We start from the raw sequence: 22239 nt of genomic DNA on the forward strand, positions 1-22239 counted from the left end.
CAGCGGTGAACTTGCTTTTTCTTTCGAAGATGGCTTTTTTGCGCGTCACTCGCTCGAGTTTTCCCGCGGACGGTCGTCATTGCTATTTTGGCGCTACGTTAGAAACCAGCGGTAATAATTTAAAGGAAAAGAAAACTGCTCTTTCCACACTGCGCGCACATACTCGCAGTGGGATCTGGCTTAAGTAGATAGAGCGGCGTACAGTCAGACAGATCAGCTTTTTCCAATGTACTTATAGCCGGAGCCGCGCGAATGGAAAATAGGTCAGCAGCCTGGCTGCAAAGAAAAATAGAGCAGGTGCAAGTGTGTCAGAGAGAGAGAGAGAGAGAGGGAGAGAGAGAGAGAGAGAGAGAGAGAGACGAGAGGCCAGGAGGGGGAAGAGAAGAGCTGTGTCTTATCGGGCATATAGCAGCTAAGCACTCGCATAAGAAGAAAAAAAGCAGAAAAAGCCAGTAGCAGAAGCAGGCAGGGCGTCCTTGCTCTCCTCTCGTCGTCCACCCACTCTCCGAGCGGAGCAGAAGCGGCGCTCCCTCCACGGTCCGCGAGCGCCTACTCAAAATTTCCCCTCCCGGGCCGACCCTACTCCTCTACTCCACTACTACTACTACTGCTACTACGGCCGTGTGCTCCCGGCGGCCGGATTGCACCGGGCCGACTGCGTCGCCCCACTCTTACTCTCGGCGGAGAGTGCCGATGTTAACTCCGCCGCACATGACACCCCGCAACTCAGTCTCGCAGCGGCACTCGCGAGCGACGGTTCGCCTTTTTTCATCACGATCACACGACTCCAACGGAAAAAAAAGCTCTGCAACAATATTATACCAAATAATAATATAAACAGTCTGAAATCTCTGTCTCCATCACGACACAGAACTCGACGTGCGCTCAGCAGGAGAGACAACATTACGACACAGTGTTAATTCGCGTTCTTATTCAAATTCAACCCTCAAACTTCACGTCCGATTCGGATCCTACGTTCGCACTCGCTCTTCTTGCGTGCAGAAATAGACCAAACGGCAAAAGCTACGTCAAAGTAAAGAGAACTGTGAAGAGTGTGTAATCCTCATTGTATTGGACAAACCTGTTCGTTTTTTTACTTTTATAATCAACCGTCCGTGTCTTCTCCTCCTCGTGCTCTCTCCCTTTCTGTCTCACTTTCTCCCCATCTCTCTTTCTTTCTCTCTCTCTCTCTCTCTCTCTCTCTCTCTCTCTCTCTCTCTCTCTCTCTTTCTAACACTCAGACAACACAAACTCACTCACGATTTTGATTTAGATCATCGCAAGTTCCTGATCAGTGAGCCGTGCGACATACGCATATATAGAAACGCGCGCGCGCGACGTACACAGTGAGAAAATTAACATCGACAAACTGAAAAGAAATAGTGCAAACCGAAGGTGTCGCATTCGGATGAGAAACGGAGAAGACCTAGACACGTCCTTGCGCCGTCATTGCGCAGCAGAACGTGAGAACCACTGAAGAAGAGCGCGAGAGACTGCAAAAGTGTGTTAGTGCCCCGGCGATTTGAGCAGCTCGACGGCAAAGCAAAAGACACGTGAGTAGAGACGCAGCGATCGCTCGCGATTATATATTCTACGAGCAGCTCTTGCTAGACGTTTCTATTCTGCTCGCTGGGGCTTGCGCCGACCGAGAGAGCGAGAGAGAACGCTATGCGACCGCTGCAGTTTATATTTGGAGCCAGACCGGGCCCGAAGTGCTCCGAAAATGTCATTTCCGGGATCGAAAATAGCATTGCCCAACTGGAGCGTCGCGCCTGTCGTGTTCGATGCGCCTTCACGCCCTTTTCTCTCCGTTCAATTATCGCTGCTTTACTTTCCTGCCGCTCGATCGATCTCTTTCCAAATGCACGCGCGCGGGCCTGCCAGGCTTTCCGTGTCCTCCTCCCTCGTCGTTTCTCCTTCGATTCGAACTGCAGCGTACAGCTAAGGTGTACTACGAGAGAAAGACGAGTTTAAAAGTCAGGCAGAGTCGTTCGCGTGGCGAGGCCTGCTGGGAAATTGCTTTTTCCGTAAACGCTGTTTTCGAATGAGAACCTGTTTGCCAGTTTCAAGTCCTCGCTCGCTTGCACGCGGCGTTTGCTTATCTGTGTAACGTGCTGGTTATCTAACATAGTTTCGTACCCCGCACAGCACCATGCGTGGCGAGTGCATTCTCGCTGTTGCTATTGTACAGCCCAATTTGAGCTTCTCTCTCGACCTTACCTTGAAGACGTATTCACTCGCACGCGTCCAAGGAACAGCGAATTTCGAGCTATCACGAGGCTCGAGCTATTTCAACCTGCCGCAGATATTGGACACGTGGCAGGAACTTTCCAATAGCGATATCGATTAGCCTGGCAGCTCTCTTAACGTTCCCGCACCACGAGCTCTGCGCGAGCTGCTCTACTACACCTGGTATTGACTTGGTTTGACGAGCTCTGCGCAGTCCGTTTCGAAGCTCGCTCGACACGTTCCACAAAACAAAAAAAACACACACACGCACACACAGACACTATCGATTGAAGCTTTATTGAATAGAGAAAGAGCGCCAGAGCGCCGTGGAAGAGCAAAGCCAGTCGAGCACGCAGAGCGACTCGCGCAAGGTCACGTGGCTTCCAGTTGGGAATTATCATACGACTCGCCGCTGCCACTCGCGCGTGCTAGACTCTTATCAAGCCTCATTCATGACTTCCAGATGTTTCCCCGACGATCGATACGACCTCATATATTTTGTCATCCGAAAGCACAATAACAACGCGGGATAAAGCGCTCAACAGCAGCAGCGCATTACGCCTCGCGGCGCTAATTACAACCTGTCGCCGGCAGTCGCGCGTGTACCAGACTTTTTTTTGTTTTTTCGTCGTCGTCTCTCTCTCTCTCTCTCCCCCTCTCTTTTGCTACGCGGGCGAGAAAATTACCGGAGAGCAGATGTGAGTAGCAAAAAAAGCGCAAGCGCCGACACGTTGTAATTGAAAAGCTCGGTTACGCTTGTAATTGAGGTTGTAACGCGTGTAATTTCGATTAACTCGTCATTTTAAACGACGCGTCGTGAATTCGATTAATCCTTGCGGCCGCAAGCGTTTAAAATGACGCACTCCGTCGTACGTCGGGAGAGTGCGTCCGAAAAGAAACAAGAAAAAATAAACGACGTCGCCCGCAAACCTTTGCGTGTATATATATATATATATATATATATATTGGTATATACGACTCGAGCTTTTTGAGCGTCTCGACGTCCAGACGGCTCTCTTTCTCGTAAACCTCTGTTAGTTTGTTTTTTCTTTGCCGTGTATGTGACGAGAATTTCAGTGCCCAGCCGTTGAACCATTCTATAATTAATTTAGACGGAATTCCTCGCCGTCACAGTCGTTTTCGATCGAACGACGACTCTCTTCCATAAGAATGGAGCGTTTTTAATAGGTGCGCGCCCGAGCGACCCGTACCGAAAGTTTAAGAGGTTCGATTGAGTAAGCGTTCCAGCAGTGTCGAAATAATAGCTCGACTTGCTGGGAAAATAATGTAAGAGAGTCAAGCGTGACGGTAAAAATCTCAAGACCCACAGAGACTCCTATAATATATCTGTGACGCGTGTTTTATCTTGCATTTCGGGCTGATAAGCTGAAAAAGTGTCTTTTTCCCAGTCTGTGTCATTACGCAAGCTCCGCATACGCACGATCGACCAATCAATCGTCCAAAATCAGTTGAAAATACACGCGTAGCGCCGTCACTGTCGATAAAGAGAAAGAGCATTGCGAAGAAAGTGAAGTTGCACGGCACGCGATCGTCGTCGTCGTCGACGACGTCGTCGGGCGACCTCGTAAGGTCAGAGAGTGTATCTTGACGAGGGGGGTCGGATGAAGATACGACACTCGATATGGCCGAATAATGTACGCTCGACTTACTCTACTCCACACCACGATCGACCTCTTTCCGAGAGCTTTTTAACCCGATTCTTCTTTGCGCGCTCGTCCCTTTTTTCCCCTTTTTTTGTCGGCGAACTGTTTCCAAAGTAGCTCTAGAGGGCCGCCGGCTGCACGGCGCTGGCTCGCGCAGCCGATCGATACAATCATTTCTCGAGTGACGCGCCAGTGGCGTGTGACAGGTACGGCGCGTTAATTTCATCGTCGACGATCGTCGCGCCGCAAGCCTGAACGAGAGCGAGAGAGAGCTTTAAATGAAACACATCCTGACCTCGCAAGATTTGACCTAGTTTAGTTTCTTCGCCGCCTCTAGGTGTAGTAATCGAGCTGCAGCTGGTGTGTCGGTATGCTCTATTGCTTCCATTTTTATCCCCCCCCCCCCCCCCACCTCCGCTCTACGCGAACTTAATGCCCTTGCTGACTTCGTTATCTACGCCACGATTAGCTCGCGACGACTATACGCATTGCCTGAGAATAAGCTTTAATCGTCGTCCGAAAACAAACAATTGTTGCGCGTTCGCCAACCGGCTGTCGGCGAGCACTATTTAAATGCGACAGTCGCCACTGGCGTATTTATAATACGGTCGCGAGCTTCTACAGCTTCTGCGGCGCAGGCTCTGTCGTATGACTGACACGTCTCATTTCCGTGTCACGCAGAAAATAACTATAACTCGCTGTGCTCTACGTCTCAAGACACAAAAGAAGGAGAAGAAGATAAATAATAGAGAAGAAAAAAAAAAAAACAAAACAAAATAAGGAATCGTCACGACGCGCCTTCGTTATAATCCTGGCCATTAATTTGTCCGTCGAGAGAGGTAACATTTTCTCCATTAGCGTACACAATGCCAGTGGAATCGATCGGGAATGAATGTGCTTCTTTTCCCGTATACTATATCAAAGCTCTTTTCTCGCTCGCGGCTGCTGATTAATCGTTGTAGCGGCATAAAAATAGAATAATCCATCAATTAGACAAGTCGCTCGATGAATACACGCACGGCGGAATGGTCGGCGGAATTGTCGAGCGGACTCGGCGAACAAATAAGAAAGACATTGAAACGACGGAGTTGGCCTCTATTTCCGAGAGACCCGTCAAAAAGATAACAATCGTAAAGTGTCTTACGTTTGAGAAACGAAGCGGCTTGATAATACCCGTGTTTCGCAGCCCTTCCGGACAACGGTCTAGGGCACCGCGAGGAGGGGGGACCGAGCACGTGCGCGCGTGTGGCCCACGTAAAAATGGGCGCATGGCATGCGGGCGGCCGGCGCGCGATATCGCTCGTCCCTCGCGTGCCTCGCAAACAAAATAGCGAGGCAGCGCCGAGCTAAGGCCAGAGCATCGATCGCGAAACGTGCCCCAAGGCGGAGTGGCGAGCTCGAGCGAGCCACGTCGACGACACACGAGCCGCGGGATCAATCGTTCAATTTCAATAAAACGCAGCTTTTCGCGATTGCGTAATCGCGTGTGCGCGCGCGCGGCATAAAGGCAGCATCGAGAGTGTCTCTCGTAACGTAGCAGCAGCCGCCAGCCGTTCCAAGGCGCACTTGCCGTCTGCATTACATAATGTCAAAACACTCGGTGAATCACTCGGTGAATATATTTAGGCTGGCGTACAAAATAGATCTTGCGAACTCATCGCCTGTATATGTTTTGATAGGCATGATAAATGGCTTTGTAATTGGCGTGTGCGCGCCGGCCGTAGGTCGATAATGCATAGTTAGAGCGACGATTGAAAAATGAAAGCCGAGGCACCGATTTGACTGTCACGCCTGTCAATTTAGCCGCGGGAGCAGCGAGCGAGTAAAAGTGAAACTTGCCGCTCGACGACCAAGTTGAATAATCATTGGATAAGAAGAAAGTGCAGCTGGCGTTTCCTCGCTCTAGCTTCGATCGCGGCAATGTCAGAGTGATCCAACGGCCCAACTGGCGGCACGTGCGTCGGAAAAGGCCGGCCGATCCGAACAAAGACAAGCAATTAGCGTCGCGTCAATATTAACTCGCTGGCGAGCGCACAAAAAGCTGCAATTCAACTGTTTATGAGTTGAGAACAATGGGCGAGCTGCCTCCGAGCGGGCGGCGTTGATTAAAGTGAGAGTGAGAGGCGAGTTTCACAATTGAACGGAAACGGATTCGCGACCAGTGCAGCGCCAATTGCGCGCTCCGACTTTCGCGCGAAGCAACAACAAACGTGTCGATCCGAGGCGATCGATAACCCTAACCTTCGACGCGCAGAGATCTGCAGACGCGCGTGCGAACCGAGCTTTGTTCTTCGATGCCACTCGGCGAAACTATCCGAGGAGGAGAAAGAGCCACGGCTGACGCGCAGCTTATCGGGGATAATTATGCCTGTATCTATCCCGGAACCTCGGCGCGCGATTAATCGTTTCCTTACATGTCGCTCGATCGCTCTCGCTCTGTCCCTCTCGCTCTCGGCCCGTAGCGAACAAACGGATCCCCCGGAAAAACATTGCGGGCGAGCGGCCGAAGCATAAATCTCCCGGCGGCGCAGCGTTGGCCGGCTCCGTAAATCACATTGCAAGCGAGCCGGCTTTATCGCGATCGCGAAATCGGGTCACCTTCCGACGAAAATACAGCGCGCGCAGCGGGTACTCGGTCGTCCTGCGCCAGCCGTCGCCGGCGGAAAATCGCAGTGCACGCGAGCGTCGCCGTTTATCGATCGCGCGACGTTGCAACTTTTATATGGGTCGCCGTCGAGCCGAGCGAGAGAGGACATTAAAAGAGCCGCGGCGCCAAGAGGATCCTCGCCCTCGCGCGGCCGAGCCGAGTGCGCGCGCGTTCGTTAGCGCCTTGAGATTCGCCAAAGACAACATCCTCGGCGGGAACGGCCAGCAAAACAGAGAGGGAATTGCGGGTGGATCTCCGGTTACCAGCTGCCACTGCAGCAGTAGGTGACCAAGGCACTTTTGAACGTGTTCGCTGTACGAGTGTCGGCTTTCGTACAGCGGGTCGATAACATCGTCTATATTTTCATTGGACCGGCCAACGCTTATACGCTCTCTTCTCTCGCCTCTTTATTTTATAAATAAACGTTGGATGCATTGTCGTAACAAGTGTTTGTTAATGTTAATTGAGTGCCATTGAATAGCGATGCGTGTCGTGAAATAAAGATGCACGCGCGAAGATACTGGCGAAACGAGCAATCTTGTAATCATTACGGAAAGGAGAAAAAAAATACGCGTATCGTGCGCTAGGCGCCTGCAGCTAATTAAAGCATTTATTATACGAGAAAACTTTTCTCTACAACTCAATTAATTCGACGTCGACGTCGACGTCGTCGTCGTCGTCGTGGCGAGCTCTATAATAAACTTCATTAAAAGCTGCGCGCATCGATGATCGCGATGTTCTTTTGCTTCTTCTGCCCTCACCGAAACTCGTTTTCCAGTCGGACTGAGCGCCACGTCCCATTATGAACTTCCAAAACGACTGCATGGCAGACTGCTCGCGAGCGCGAGTGTCAAGGCGGATTAGTCAGAATTAAATTAATCCAAGGCGTTTTCGCGCGTTCGCGCGCTCTCGCACTTGAGCCAGTTACTTTCAAATAAAACTTTCTCGAGTGCGAGGAAAAAAATAAAATAAAAAGAAAAAAAGAATCGATACGCAGTAGTTGCGAGCCACGCGTCGGACAGTGCGTATATAATCGGCATATAGCGAAGGCAGGAAGCTCGTCGACCTACTGGCCTATTTTCCACACCACTTGCCCGATCCTTTTCCAAGTTCAGAAAGGGAGGTTGTAAGCCTACGTACGGCTGTCGCCGCCGTGTCACGCGTTAAACTATAATCGGACCCCCCCCCCCCTCCATCAGAGTGTAGCTGTGCATTTATACGCTGCTATTTTCTCTCCTTTACATTCGAGAATAATGGATCCTATTCTTTTTTTGTTTTTCGAGCGCGTGATTCACCGTTGAGAAGCGCTTATTATAGTGTACGCGTTCTCAAATGATCAAATCAGGCAAAGATATTTTTGGAATTAATTGCCTTTGCGACTTTTCTGTCGACAGTCACGGCTAACCATGATTTTTTATTTTTTTTCTATTTCTGTTGCAGTTGGTGAGTATCGAGTTCATCCGTTGTCCCGTTTTTGCCAAAATACGTAAGTTGAAAGAGAACGTGCCGAATTCACACATACACACAGATATTCTCTCTCATGTTTATTTACATCTGACATCAGAGTACAGCTATCTGACTTTAGAATATTCGGTAGCGACGTCACAGGCGAGTAGTCGATGCGTCACAAAATATCTGCTTGCCGCTGTTCTGTTTTGACGAGAAAGAGTTCGTCAGACCAAATTCGGATGAGAGCGCGCGAAAAAGCGTCACGTGGCCTTGACGCCAACGGGTATAACGCTATATTCCAGCGAATCTCTCGATGACGAGCTCGCGCCTCCTCCCTTCTCCCATTCCTTTTTCTTCCGTTTGGCTTCTCTCGCATCGCTCAAATACGAAACGAAAGCTATTTACGGCGGTGGCAAACTCTATTAAGCCAAAATCACGGTTGAGTGGGCCTTTTCGGCTTAATTGATCGTCAATCAGCAGCAGCAGTACAATAATAATACTCGCGCGGTACACGCTGTGATATTTATCCAGCGGGAGTACACACGCGCACACACACAGACATACGCTTGCGAGCTCTTTGACGTTCAAGTCGACTGAATATTTTATCCGCCGCCCCTCTCTCTCTCTCTCTCTCTCTTGCTCGCTTCGATTTTCGATAGCTCTAAATTTAATCGTGTAAAAGTATTAGAGATACGCTCGTTGCCCCCTCCCCCATCCCGTCGTATTTTCTTTTATCGGCACGTAACGCTGTAACCTCGATCTTGATTCATCGCGGTTTATCGCAAGCGCTTTGCGCCGATAACGTATATATAAAAAGAGAGCCAATAATAGGAAAAAAAAGAGAGACCTCGGACTCTATGTCTAGTTGACGATTGCTTGTGTAATTGTCATAAGCGGGCGCGCGATGTGTCACAACTGCACTGTCACACTTGAGCGCAATTTTTGTTTATTCATGGGACGATCGACGTATGCGCGACGCTCTATCGGCTTAATTCACTCGATCGTAAGTTCGCCGCAACCATTATTTTCTACGTCGGGCAAAACGAAGCTCGCGCATCGAATCTTGACCTACCGCGCTGTAAAATATTCAACCGAAGAGAATGTTTAATCGTGGGTTACGTAAGTTCGGAATAAATGCTTCATTGAGCAAACGCCAAAGCGAGCGAGAGTCGCCAGTCGCGTGTTTGGAGCTTGCGCTCACACGTGCACACCCACGCACACACACACACACGTTCCGCAACAATTCTCGGGGGGTGTTATCGGCTCTGTCCGTCTCTTTCTCTCTTTCGCGTCGTTAATATCGATCCCTTCATTCTCGAGTACGCCCGAGAGTTGCTGCTGCTGCTGCTGCTACTACTGCTGCTGCCCCCGCCGCTGCTGCTGGCCTAGTTTATAAATAGCCGACGAGCGCAAATCCGAGCTTGCACTTGCGAAAGAGGATACCTACCTACCAACCGTTACGGCGAACACCCAGTCTTATTTGTAGGAGAGAGAGAGAGAGAGAGAGAGAGAGAGAGAATCGCGATTCAAGCTCTGACTATCTTTGGGGTGGTACATCCGTCATTGATTGAATGCCGACAAGGTCTGTTTCGTGATCGCTGAATATCTTTATGTTCCCGGGGGCGAATTGCCAGATTCCTCGACAAAACGTATGAAATCGCGCCTACTTTTGTTCAGATAATTAGATTAATCACTGGTTTTCTAAAGATACTAATATAGGTAGGACCCGGCACGTGGTATCGCAATCGCATCGGACCACATTCGCACGTCAGCAGCACAAATGACACGTGAGAACCCGTGCCGCCTGCTTGTACCCTCCGGTCCATCCACGCAGCTTACGAAGCTTAGGAGAAAAGTAGCGATGCACACGACCACGCAGCGACGCTATACGTACTCGTCTCCCCTTCGTTCCTACTCATCGCGACAACTCGATAACGCGATGACAATGAAGCAATACGCTGCGTGCATTACGCGCTCGCCAATAAGCCGTGCGCACGTGGAAAGTTTTGTTTGCCTTTCGTATGTCGCGAGTTCTCTTATCGTTGCAATATCGATCGATAATGAATCAATTACGACGATAGGAGAGACACGATTCGAGCAGCCGAAATGAAACAAAAAGTTGCGGCTGAGCGTGGCGAGTAGGAAGTCGTAGTGGCCGATGTCGAAATCTCTCACAGGCTCTGCACGCTGCGGCGGCGAAAGGTTCTCTCTCTCTCTCTCTCTCCCCCGAGAGTTTCATGCTTCCATTTACGGCTTCGCTTTCACAGGTGCGGTTTCGCAGGGATTTTTTTCCTTCTTCTTCCTCGCCTCTCGGTCGCCGCCTGCGTTTGTATTTGATTGCGATTGTACGAATTCCTTCTGGCTATACGTACGTATATACGTACTGAATTATTTTATTGGGCCGAGACACGCCGAGGCTTACACAAAAAGCACGAACGCCACGCGGCGGCCTGAGCGGTCTATTGACCATTGGTTTTGTATTTAAATCGCGGGCTAATGAATAATTGAACGCCGGGTAAACAACATTTAAATGAAATCGACGTCACGCGCCGCGCGACTCTCTTTCGGGGGGAGGCCAATGGCAGACGCGATCGCGACGTCGATTTGCGCGCAGTGAAAAAGGAAAGCGACAATGCTAATTAACGCGACTCTTGGCGTATATCATTTAATTGCATTTAATGTGAAAATACGCGCGTTGCGTCGCGGTCAATGGAGGAAAAATTTTCTCTCCGGAGCGCACAGTGGAATTCACCGATCGGAATGAATTACAATCGAGGGAATAAAAAACGTGAAATGCGAACCGTGCGAATGTGAGTTTACGGTGTGCGTGTGTGTGTGTATGTACGTGCGTGTGATCGTAATGCGATGGCGTAATGGGAACGGGTACTTTCGTCAGGTACTGTCATTTTGTAAATACTTTGTAAAAGAGTATATGCACACACCCGCGCGAGCTTACACACGTGGTGTTTCACTGCCATATTAGTAACGAAAAATAAATTTGCCAAAGTTTGAACTCTATCAACGAAAGCTACGGTTTCGTGTCCATTAGCGAACCGGCAAGGTTGTCAGATCAAACATAAATCGATTTAAATACAATGGGACGGTATTCGTGAAATGACATATTAATTACGCTCGGCGCTAGTACACAATTATTTAGAGAAAACACGTCATCGAGCCGATATCGAGCTGTCCTCGCCGTCGACCAAAAAAAAAATAAGGCTATCGTAAGTTGAGGCACGATCTTATCTCACCTGCGAATGCGCGACTTTTGGTGTAGCTCGCCTCTCTCTCTCTCTCACTCTTGCTCACGTACACGCTACATGGAAAAATTTTGCGTGCTAAGCGATGAGTCAGTCGCGCTCGAGCATACGCGCATACTCGCGTCCGTATAGCGGTGTCAACGACTGGCCAAACGAAAATACGAGTTATGCGCGCGCGTGGAATGTAATATAGGATTCCATTTTTTTTCTTACTGGCTTTATTTTGCTTTCGCTCGCTCGCTCGGTACAGTTCATCGCACTTCGATCGCACCATCGATCTCCGACGGATTAAGCGAGTATGCGTGATCGGCAGCGCCTCAACGGCCGAGAGAAAGAGCGAGACAGAGATAAATTGGAAAAACTGTCGGAGCATCTGTCTCTTATGTTGAAAAGACGATGCGAAGATAGAAGAAGCTCGAGGACGGATACCGGATACGTGTATTTTCGCTGCTGCTGCTGCTGCTGCTGCTGCTGCTGCTGCCACTGCTGCAGCAGCGGCGGCAGCTGCCGTTGCTAGTCGCGAGTTAACGTTTCCGGATTAAAGCGTGACACGGAGCAATAACCGTTGCGATGCCGCTGCGCCGCGCTACAGTGCAACTCCGCGTGCACGCAATATACCGCACTTGCGAGATTATTCTTCCAGAAATTTGCGAGCTGCTCCGTTCTCCTTTTCATGCGTGCCTCGTCGCACTTCTACATTGTCAACTCGCTCATCTTTCGCTCGCGCCTTCGTCCGTGCAGTTCGCCTGTTCTCTGATTTGACTGCCAACCGCAGATTTTTGCCGTCAGTTCACGAGGCTGTCTCGTCACCGATGAATTATGCGCCACGACCTTGCGCGTCCATCGCAGGCTGTAATCCGAATTCGGGCTCGACGCGGACGAGGGTTGATGGAGCAGGGCGCCGCGCTTCGGCCTGGTTCCTTTCCGCAGCCAGATCCAGTTACCCTGGCGGAAGGGGCAAGTTGCACGGCGCTGCGTGCACGCGCGGCCGACCGCTAAACGGGTTGGTGACGCGCCTGCCAATGGGATCAGCGGGCGCGCCGGGCCCGCGGCGGCCGTGGCACTTCCTACGGGAAAGGACCTGCTCGTCCAGAGGCTCCTGCCCCTCGCTCGAGTACGCCTGCGTAAAGTGCGCGCGGGTCGATGAACGCGCTCTCGCTCGCCGAACGCGACCGTCGAGCCCGCTCGCTCTTTTTCGCGTTAATATCACTTCCTTGCGGGCTATCTCGCGCCATTTTTCCTCGCCGTGGCTATTTTCCCGCGAGAAAAAGGCAGAGCCGAGCGCCATCGAGCCATCAATCAGAATCGCTAGAGGCTTGCCAATGACAGTCGCGCTTTCCTTCGGGGAGCCCTGTCGGGTACATGAATATAGAACCAGCCCGCGCATAGTCTGCCTGGAGCACACTTCGCTTACGTTTACGTAAAACAGACACGTGGCTGTGGGCTATATCGTTACGTCAGGATCAATCCTTCTTGTTGCCCGCTCGCCATGCGCGCGAATCTCGGCAGTGTTGTTCGCTAAAGTGATGAGTTTTATTGCCTTCTCTCCTCCTCTCCTACTCTCCTTCTTCGTTTTTTCGGAGCTGTGCTTATTTCCTTCTGTTCGTTTTCTTTTTTTTTTTTTTCATTTTTCAAGTGGCTCTGATAAGCGCGCCGAGTAAATTTATGCGACGCGATACACGGAACGCTCTTGTAAAGAGAGCGTTCGTGCTTTTTTTTTAGACACTGAATGTTTGATATACGCTTTTAATTACGCGTCGAAAAAGAAAAAAGAACAGGTGAACTCAATATTACGTCATTAACGTATTTAATTTGGACATTCACTTTTGTTTTTATCTGTCGGGGATTAACTCCATCGCATATATGTAATAATCAAGATAAGCCAAAAGTGGTCGATACTTCGACCGGAGTCATCGTCGAGTTTTTACATTACGACGGTGTATTAAAAGCGCGCAGTTACATAACAAGCGAGCCCGCGGAAATATATAATTACAATGTAAGTTCTTTGGCATCCGCAAACAGCATTATCGCGCCCGGCCACCTTGTAAAACGGCCAGAGAGAAAGAAAGAAAGAGCCAGTACGGAGCAGGATCGCGCCGCGACAGCTTGTGTAATCCCATTAGCGCGCCGTCCCGAAATCCGAGCGGTAATTCCTTTTCTCGGCTGGACAACGCGCAGGAAAAAGAAAAGGAAAGAAACACGAGTAACAATCGATCCAAGACTGCTGCCACCAAAGTTTCCTGAGAGCTCTAGCAACTCTCTTTGCCGAGGCTCTGCTGCGCGGCGAATCGTTAGCTGCACGGCGAGAAAGTTGAGCGGAGAGAGAGAAAGATTCGTTCCTGCATAATTGGTTGGTTTGTTTGTTTGTCAAGAGTATGCGTTTTGCGCAGAGTGCGCTGCGCTTTAGCATTTCAATCGACAGTCAAACGGCGTGCGCGTTATCATCGGTTGCGACTTCCTCAATAAATCGACGAAAAACTCTCTCGCTCGTAAAGCAGCAATATGCATGCGCGCACGACGGTACGCACGAGCCGCCCAATCTTCGCAAGAGCTCAGCTCGTAAAGTACGTCTCATGAGTTTGCGCGCGACGCCTGTCGCAGAATATCAAGTGAGCTTTCTCTTTCCCTTCGGCAGCCAGAGGAGACGTGGTCTCGCGGAGACGCGGCTTGTCGCGCGCGCGCGCGCCGAGATACACCGGGGTCCGGAATAATTTTTCGGCGTAATTGAACGCAACGCCGAGTGGAATCGAAGCCTCGTGGAAGCGCCGCGAGAACCAAACAATCTTAGAGCTCGGCTGAGCTTCCGAGAGGATAACGGCATCGCAAACTTCTTTTCCTCTCTTGTGCTCGTCCTTTTCTTCGCTGCTTCTTTCTTTCTTTCTTTTTTTCTTTTACGGCTCCGCCGACCGCTCTTACCGCTACTTCTCGCAGTTCCACGCCTTTTTATTTCCTACTTACTTGCTGCTTCTGCTCCCTTTCCAACTCAAGACGCTTCGTGGTCCGAGAGAATTCCCTTATTAAATTTTATAGACACTTCGCTTCCTCCTGCCCCCCCCCCCCTTTCTTTTTGCAAGTAACGTTGATGTCGATTTTTCAGTTGCTATGAGCGTGAAAGTTTTTCAATTTCAAGCGGCATTACGTTGCGTTCATAGCGAGTTTATAAATGGATTTATGTAGTCGTGAAAGCCGGCGTCATGAATGATTTCATATCAAGTTATTGCCCATGAAACTTCTCATTATCTCTCTCTCTCTCTCTCTCTCTCTCTCTCTCTCTCTCTCTCTGTCTTTCGAATCGACATTGCCTTTGTACGCATGCATCGTATTCAAATGACCGCACATCGAGCTACAATGGCAAGAGTGAGAGAGATAGAGAAAAGCCCGAACTCGCATAATCAGGCATGGTTTTCCCTGTACGGATGCCTGCCTACAAAAACCCTAATAATTTCTGTTCATTCCGCACGCCCGTTTCATTTAATCATTGCCCGGTAATTTTCGCAAGGCTTTTCAATTGGATTCGTACTGTATGACCGCAAAACGAGCCAGTCGCGCGCCAGCAAAATTTATAGCTGGCAAATATCGAATAGCTATGTGACACGAGCATCGCCGCGCGAACAATGGGCAGCATGCGAAAATTACATTGTTTTCCGAAATGACGAGTTGCGCACAGCGTTGTAAATGAACTTATTATGCCTCGCGCACGCCAGCTCAATGATATATTTGTCGACAACAACGACGAATGAGGTCAGCAGACAAGGGCGCTCGTCATTTTCAGGATCAAGCCTTTTTATTACGGCATCTATAAAAATACGGTCAACGGGAGCGGGCCGATACAAGATTCGCTTTCATTCGTCGCACCGGAAGGGGGCGCCGGGCAATTTTTAAAAGACCCCCATCGCCCACTCAGACGCATCGTTACAATTAAGCAAATTGAGCAAGAGAGGGTGGCTCGGCTGGCGAAAAGAAAGTAAGAGAGCGGGAGCAGGCAATACAAGCAACAAAAGCTCAAGAGAGCTGTTTTGCATCGTGACCCGGTCCGGATTCGGGGCGACATCGTGGGGAGGAATGGAGGCTTATAGGGCGCGTTCACTCGGCGCGTATCTGGAGCACCACCGTCGCCGCCACTGCTGCTGCTGCTGCTGCTGCCGCCGCCGCCGCCGCCATCGCGTGTATTGATCTGCTCGCGCCGGCAACGTGGGCGACCCCTGCGTGCGCTTCCATTTATATCCGTATATACGCGTAATATACGCCGCAGATGTGCTCTCCGTTCTGACGACAATTGACGTGTAACGGAACAATTTTTCACGCGATGCCGCGCGTGACTTTCGAAAAGCTCATTCCAATACAATTCAACGCTCGTAACTATTTAAAGGCAGGTGTGCCACTTCCGTCGACGAGAATTAACATCTCTTCGGCGAGCTTGTTTCGATCATTTAATGTGTTCTTCCGCTCGATGCCTTTTTTTATTTCTTTTTATTTTTTCTTCTCTCTCTCTCTCTCTCTCTCTCTCTCTTTTTTTTTTTGCTTCTAATTTAAAGGTGCGTTTCCTCGCGCGAATGCGCACATCGAACGGCCACAGCTCAGCCTCGTCCTTGTCCTACAGCCGACGTCTATCATCCGTGTCCGACCTCGTCCGCCAACTCGCACATGCGACCCGCCGACGCTCCGTTGTTAATCCCCTCTGCAATCGAATTATTACGTAACTGCGGTTCTGACGGATTGACCTGCTAAAGCGTGCGTTTATCTTTTATCACTTTTCGCGCGCGACGAACAAAGAGTCAGACAAATCATTGCGACGTCCACGGACCAGGATGCAAACGTTACGGACGTCGAAGAATAAAGTGGAGCTCGACGACCGGTCGAAAGTCCAATTGCGCGCGTTCGCGTAACGTGCGCGTTAATTAACCGATAACAGGGCGACACGGCGAAATCGCATTTTTTTTCCGCGCTATCGTCGCGTGCGCACGCTGAATGCGACACGCGCAAGTGCACGGCAGTTTTACGCGATGAGTCGACGTCCCTCGGACGCGGATAGGCAAAAAGTTATCTGCGCGCGTAAACGCACTGTTTTCCTTCGCCGGCGTCGTTGCGAGACGTAGCTCCATGCTCTTCAGCTTTTTTCTGCCGAGAGAATATACCGACGAAAAAAGCGACGCTCTCGCGCGAGTCGTTGCGTTGAAAATTGATCAATGTCCCATCGAACGGAGTGAACTTTTCAAGCGAGCACTCGAGAAAGAAGTTCCGCCGACGTAATTGCTTTAGAGCTGTTTTCCCCGAAAATCGCAAGCTCGTACCGTGGCGCGGAGCCAGGCGCGGAGCCGACGGCGCAACGCAATCGGGGCCGCGCATCCCCGGCGAACGAAAGCGGGTCATCGAGATCGCACCACCCCTCGCACGCGTGAAACAGAAGGGCCGCGAGCATGTACGTGTACGTGTACGCGCCGAGCTCTGGCTGAACTCGACGCGGCGCCTCGCCTTGCCTCTCTCCATTGACTCGCTCGCACACAAGGGAGTGGCTCCCCTCCGCTCCGTACACGAATAGCGAGAGAGGGACGCACGTGACCCTCATTCAGCACTTACCGCTTGAAAACTGCCTCGCCACCCTTTTTTCGAGGGATCCGCGGCGCTCGCCGCGAGTGACGAAAGCACGGAGCCGAAGGGAAGCTCGGTCTAAGGGGCAGCGATACGCGCGGAAACTGGTTGGAGAGCTGATTTACGAGCTATCATCGCGCCTCGCTAAATGTGCCGAAGAGCGAAGCGCGCGACGATACAGATCTACGCCGTTCGAGCGATTTCTTTTTTCAGCCAACTACATGCCGCCTTGTCAAAAGTTACATTTAGCTGCCCGCTTCGACCGTCATATTATCGATTAGCCAGCGTTTTCGATGGTTCGGCGGAATATTCACGAAAATGCCCGTGCATCCAAATGCAAAGAACAGCGGTCGACTCGCGCAACAGCGCTCCGTTCTCATTAACATCGAATTTTCATGCGTCGGCGCGGCGCGCGAGCGTGTATCCTCCATAAATTTTACCTCCCGTCTATATTTATGCGCACTTGCTCGACTCTCTTTCTCGCTGAGCAATCCGCTTTTCCCCGGCATACCAAACCTCGTGACTTCACTTTTTAGCTATTTAGGCCGCGTGTAATCCTCCGCAGCTATATAGGATTTTATTCAAAAGTTTGTTTTATTCATTAAAGCATCGCGCTCCCGTTTTAATTGAACGCGCGCGTACACGGCGCAATCTACTTGCGCGAGACGAATTGTTGTGCAAGCTCTCCCTCTCTTGTGCGCGCGCGCTCACCGAGGAAAAAACAAAACAACGATTCACTCTGTTCGCTCATCCGGCGGCCTTGAAAGCACAAATGCCTTTCATTTGCGAAAAAAAATCGTTTACATTCGACCACTCGCTACGCCTATGCGTGTACTTGTGCGCGAGCGTGCGTGCGTAAAGTAACGGGGGAAAAAGGTAAAAATATTCGACGCAAGCCAAGCTATCGCGGAGCATTCGATGCAACAACCGCGCCTAGAAGCCATACACAAGCGCGTGCAGCGAAGCTTCGCAGGAGGCCGACCGATCGATCGCCGTCGCCGCCGCCGCCGCCGCCGCCGCCGCCGCCGCCGTCGTCGTCGTCGTCGTCGTCGTCATCTTGCCATCGGCTTTTCTATCCTGCTGCTGCCGTCGCTACTCTGCCGTACAATGTTTTTTTCGTCATTCCCGTCAACTTTTTTAACGCGTTATTACATCTCAAAAAAAAAGAAGCTCTCCTTCGCGATTGATCTTTTTCTAACTTGGCCGCCTGTGACAGGCAGAAGACGCGGCATGGAAATCGCTGAGGTTATAACATCCGAGAGTTTGAGTATACTTTGCGCAGCAATATATTTTTTTCCCACTGCCATTCGGTAAAATGAAAACTGCCAAGTGGGCTGAAAAATTGAATAAGCTGGCGCATACAAGTTTGACGATCCATTCAATTACAAGGAACAGATCAATAGGGAGCTGGCTTAATAAAAGCTCGCCTGTGAGCTTTCACTCTCGGCGCGGGCGACTAAAGAGCAGTCGATTGCAATTTGCGGGGCGCGAAAAGGTCGTCTCTGCTTTCGAACGACACGTAATCGACGCGATCGCACTCAGCCCGAGACAATTTACGAGCTGTCCGCCAAGCCAGTCGAGAAAGAGAGTATATAGCTCTTTTCTGCGTTCAGTTGGATTTTTCCTTTGCCAGAGCATACAACAGCCTTGGGCCTCTCTCTCACTCACTCTCGCGACTTTTGCAAATGCTTTTCTAGTTTCTCTCTTTGCCACTGAGCTTTTTTTTATTTTCAAGTCCTCGCTTCTCTCATTGTATAATCCACAATTACCCATTCGGAGAGAATAAAAATACTTTGTTTTTTTTTCTTCAAACTCGATGACGGGATACTTTTATCTACTTCTGAATACCTCGAAGAAGAGAATGATTTATTCTTGTTCTTATTGTCGCATATCTCTCGAGTGAAAAACATTCTAGAGGTGCTTTCGAGACAATACGGGAGCCTTCCTCGAGGAAGGAAAATCGAATTGAATATGAGAAAAGAAAACGGACAAGTCCGATGGAATTTCACTATAGGTCAGCTCTTGGCGCGTGGCGAGAGAAGCGGAAGAGGAAGAAAAAATGGAGAGAGAGAGAGACAGAGAGAGAGAGAGAGAGAAGCAGGTGCAGCAGTAGCGGCAGCTTGGGCTACGCCCAAGAATCGACTTCCGCATTTGCGCTTGGCCAGACATACGCTTTCGCATTTTTGATGACTTCGGCAATAGGCTCGTGACGTTACTGTGACGACGACGTCCCGAGTATCGTTATTTGAAGCTCGCGTTATCTTGGCGCTAAAGAGCAAAGAAGCAGACATCGGTGATTAGCTCGGCTGCCTACACTGCGTGGTGCCCCCTGCTGTATCGAGGCCGACTGACGTCCATCGTCGTCGCCTGATCCGATGCTAATTACCCGCTCACGCAGTGCCTCCCGGAAGCTTTCGCGCGCGTGAATTGAGAAATCATTGCTGCTTTTAATCAACTCATACTCTCGTTTACGCACACTCATCTTGATCTCTACGGTTCAAACATTATGTCACACTTTTTTCCACCAATTACTCCGCAAAAAAAAACAGTATAGACTTGTCAACGTTCTCACAGCGTATAGGCGTTCAGGTTTTCCCATAGTACAGCGCGACAATTATCATTGTGATTGTCATTGCTTTACGCAGTTTCTCGGAATGAACTGTCTCTCTCTCTCTCTCTCTCTCTCTCTCTCTCTCTCTCTCTCTCTTTAATTCGGTGTCTTATCTGATGAGGAAACAGGCTATCTCGCGATCAATGATTTACTTGAAGAACCAAGGAAAGTGAGAAAAATTGTTATGGAGAACTACAAATATATATATATATATATATATATATATATATATATATATATATGCAATTGGAGTTACACTTTGGTTGTATGGGACGTAAGATGAGATTTGTTCTTTTTTATTTCGTAATTAATTGAATCGTATGCATGCCTGCGCAACCTCTAACGCGAATGAAGGAAAGAGAGCCATGACGATTAATCATTATCTTTTGATTGTTTTACGGCTTTTGCGTGTGATCACTTACATAAGCCTCGCAATTTTGCGCAACAACGGATTAAATTAGTTTCAACAATTTGGATAACGAATCGTACGTTTTTTCTTGATTTCAGATCTAACGTTGACGATTCGGGCGACCTCGTACACAACTAACTGCAAACAGCGCAAGAACGAGAACGCAGTTGAGTCGTCGTCTCAGGTGGCACACGCACGCACGCACGCACGCACGCACGCACACAGACACGGCATAGGTAAGACTGAGTGTGGACGGATCTAGAGAAGGAGTAACGAAAGCCAACACAACGGCCGTGAGCGTAGCGATCGTGGCATCAAGCACCGAAGCCGCTCGCCAAACGTAGCCGTCAAGTCAGTCAGTCAGTCGCTGACGAGACCGACGCCGAGAGAGCAGAACGAATCCCGTCACGAAAATTTACCTCAGCAAAGCCAAGATGCACATAGAAGTGCAGGTGGCGCTGAACTTCGTCATATCCTATCTGTACAACAAGCTGCCGAGGCGGCGAGTCAACATATTCGGCGAGGAGCTGGAGAAGGCCCTCAAGGACAAGTTCAAGGGCCACTGGTATCCGGAGAAGCCCTCCAAAGGCACGGCCTTCCGATGTATCAAGACCGGGGACCCGATCGACCCGGTCTTCGAACGCGCCGCCAAGGAGAGCGGAGTGCCCATCCAGGACATCCTGGAGAACCTGCCTAGCGAGCTGGCCGTCTGGATCGACCCCTACGAAGTCAGTTATCGCATCGGCGAGAACAGCCAAGTGAAGATACTCTACAAGGAGATGGGCGACCCCCAAGACGAGTCGTCGGCCGACCGCGAGGTCACCAAGACCTTCAACCCCGAGGCTCAGTGCTTCAGGCCGATAGACGTCGTGAGCAGCTCGCTCAGCGGACTGTCGCTCAGCCCCAAGTCGACCTCGCCGTTCCCGAGCTCGCTGACCAGCAGCGCCAGCAACGAGTCGGCCAGCTGCAGCCTGCAGAACAACGGCCACGGCTCCGGCTCGTCCTCGGCGCCGTCGCCGACTCCGCTGGCCAACTCGTTCAAGGGCTCGCCGAGCCCCGTGCCGGCCTTCATCCCGAGGTCGACCGCGCCGCTCACCTTCACCACCGCCACCTTCGCCCAGACCAAGTTCGGCAGCACCAAGCTCAAGACCAGCAGCAAGCGGGCCAACAGGTAAGGGCTCGCGGCCGCCGGGAGCACGGGGCTGCTCCGCTCTCGCGCGACTCCCCCGTCCTGAGCCGGCCGCCTCTTTGCTCGTTGCAGGATGTCGCCCACCGAGTTCTCCAACTACATCAAGCAGCGCGCGATGCAGCAGCAGATCCACCACCACCACCACCAGCAGCCGCAGCCGCAGCACCAGCAGGCGGTGGCGCAGCCGGGCGCCCAGACGCCGGGCGGCCTGCCGGTCTGCCAGAGCTCGCCCAACAGCCGCAGCCTGTCGCCGGGCCTGGTCAACGGCCACAGCCAGCACGCCGACCCGAGCGCCTACTTCTTCCACCAGCCGCCGCCCGCGGCCTACTTCCCCGCCCACCGCAACATCTTCGACTCGGCGAGCACGGCCGCGCACAGTGGCTACCTGGCCGCCGCCGCCGCCGACCTCTACACCAAGTTCCCCTCCAGCTACATCGAGCCCGTGGGCCACCAGTTCTACGGAGGCGCCGGCGGCAGCGCGGCCGGCGGCGCGGCCGCGCCCAACTCGGCCCAGAGCGGCGCCGCGCTCGGGCCCATCGGGTCCGCGGCTCCCGGGGCCGCCGCGGCGAGCGGCCCCAGCAGCTCGTCGAGCCAGCAGCAGGACAAGGCCGCCGTGGGCGACGCCCTCAACAACTACGGCCTGGGCTACCCGGCCAGCAACTACCAGCACCTGCTGGTCGCCAACTAATACGCCGGCGCCACCAGCCCGGCCGCAGCCTCGCTGCTGGCTCCCGAGGCGGCCTTCGTGCCCTCCTAACCGGCGCCGCTCGTCGCCCGCCACCGCCGCCGCCGCCGCCGCCGCCACCGCCACCGCCACCGTCGTCGCCGCCTCGGCCTGGACTACCGCTGCTCGTCCGCCTCGTAGTGCTCCACCCTCCGCCCGCGGGACTCTTCCTTGCTTCTCTCTTCTCCTTCGTCGGCGGCCATTCGAGCGACGCAGCGCCCAATTGTGATTATACTTGCTTTCGTTTCCTCGGAGTGCCAGCTGCGCGCGTCCAGCTCATCACATACGTTTACGTCGCTTCAGTTCCTCTCGAGTCCACGCTCGCGGGCAGAGTTCCTTTTCGCGCGCGAAACGTGCGAAACGACGACGCGCGCTCTTCCGAGGAGGCCGGAAAACAAACGACGAGAGTGCCCCGTTCCTTCCCCGAGTGCCTCGAGCTCCACCTCTTTCTTTCCTTCTGCGTTTCTG

General features: G+C 51.5%; 1 protein-coding gene across 3 annotated transcripts; it reads left to right on the forward strand.

Annotated features, from left to right (window-relative positions):
• Window positions 1–727: 727 nt before the first annotated feature.
• LOC131664635 (protein Tob1) lies at window positions 728–21875 on the forward strand. 3 transcript variants are annotated; one of them, XM_058935909.1, is made up of 5 exons: window positions 728–1083; window positions 1274–1553; window positions 7981–8026; window positions 19957–21029; window positions 21120–21875. In XM_058935909.1, exons 4-5 carry the CDS (start codon window positions 20293–20295, stop codon window positions 21733–21735), a joined length of 1353 nt encoding a protein of 450 aa, XP_058791892.1. In that variant the 5' UTR covers window positions 728–1083; window positions 1274–1553; window positions 7981–8026; window positions 19957–20292; the 3' UTR covers window positions 21736–21875. The 3 variants fall into 3 exon arrangements, with proteins under 3 accessions (XP_058791892.1, XP_058791890.1, XP_058791891.1); XM_058935907.1 differs by having other exon boundaries at window positions 728–1553; XM_058935908.1 differs by lacking the exon at window positions 7981–8026 and having other exon boundaries at window positions 728–1553.
• The last annotated feature ends 364 nt before the right edge of the window (window positions 21876–22239 follow it).

The sequence above is a fragment of the Phymastichus coffea genome, unplaced genomic scaffold (genome assembly GCF_024137745.1).
Source record: "Phymastichus coffea isolate CEN01 unplaced genomic scaffold, Cenicafe_Pcof_1.1 PCOF00044, whole genome shotgun sequence".
NCBI classification, from domain to species: Eukaryota; Metazoa; Arthropoda; class Insecta; order Hymenoptera; family Eulophidae; genus Phymastichus; species Phymastichus coffea.

Coding starts and splice junctions, on each gene's coding strand:
- LOC131664635 (XM_058935907.1), top strand. CDS start 20,293: ATGCACATAGAAGTGCAGGTGGCGCTGAACTTCGTCATATCCTATCTG. Junction 21,030..21,119: donor AGCAGCAAGCGGGCCAACAG/GTAAGGGCTCGC, acceptor TGCTCGTTGCAG/GATGTCGCCCACCGAGTTCT.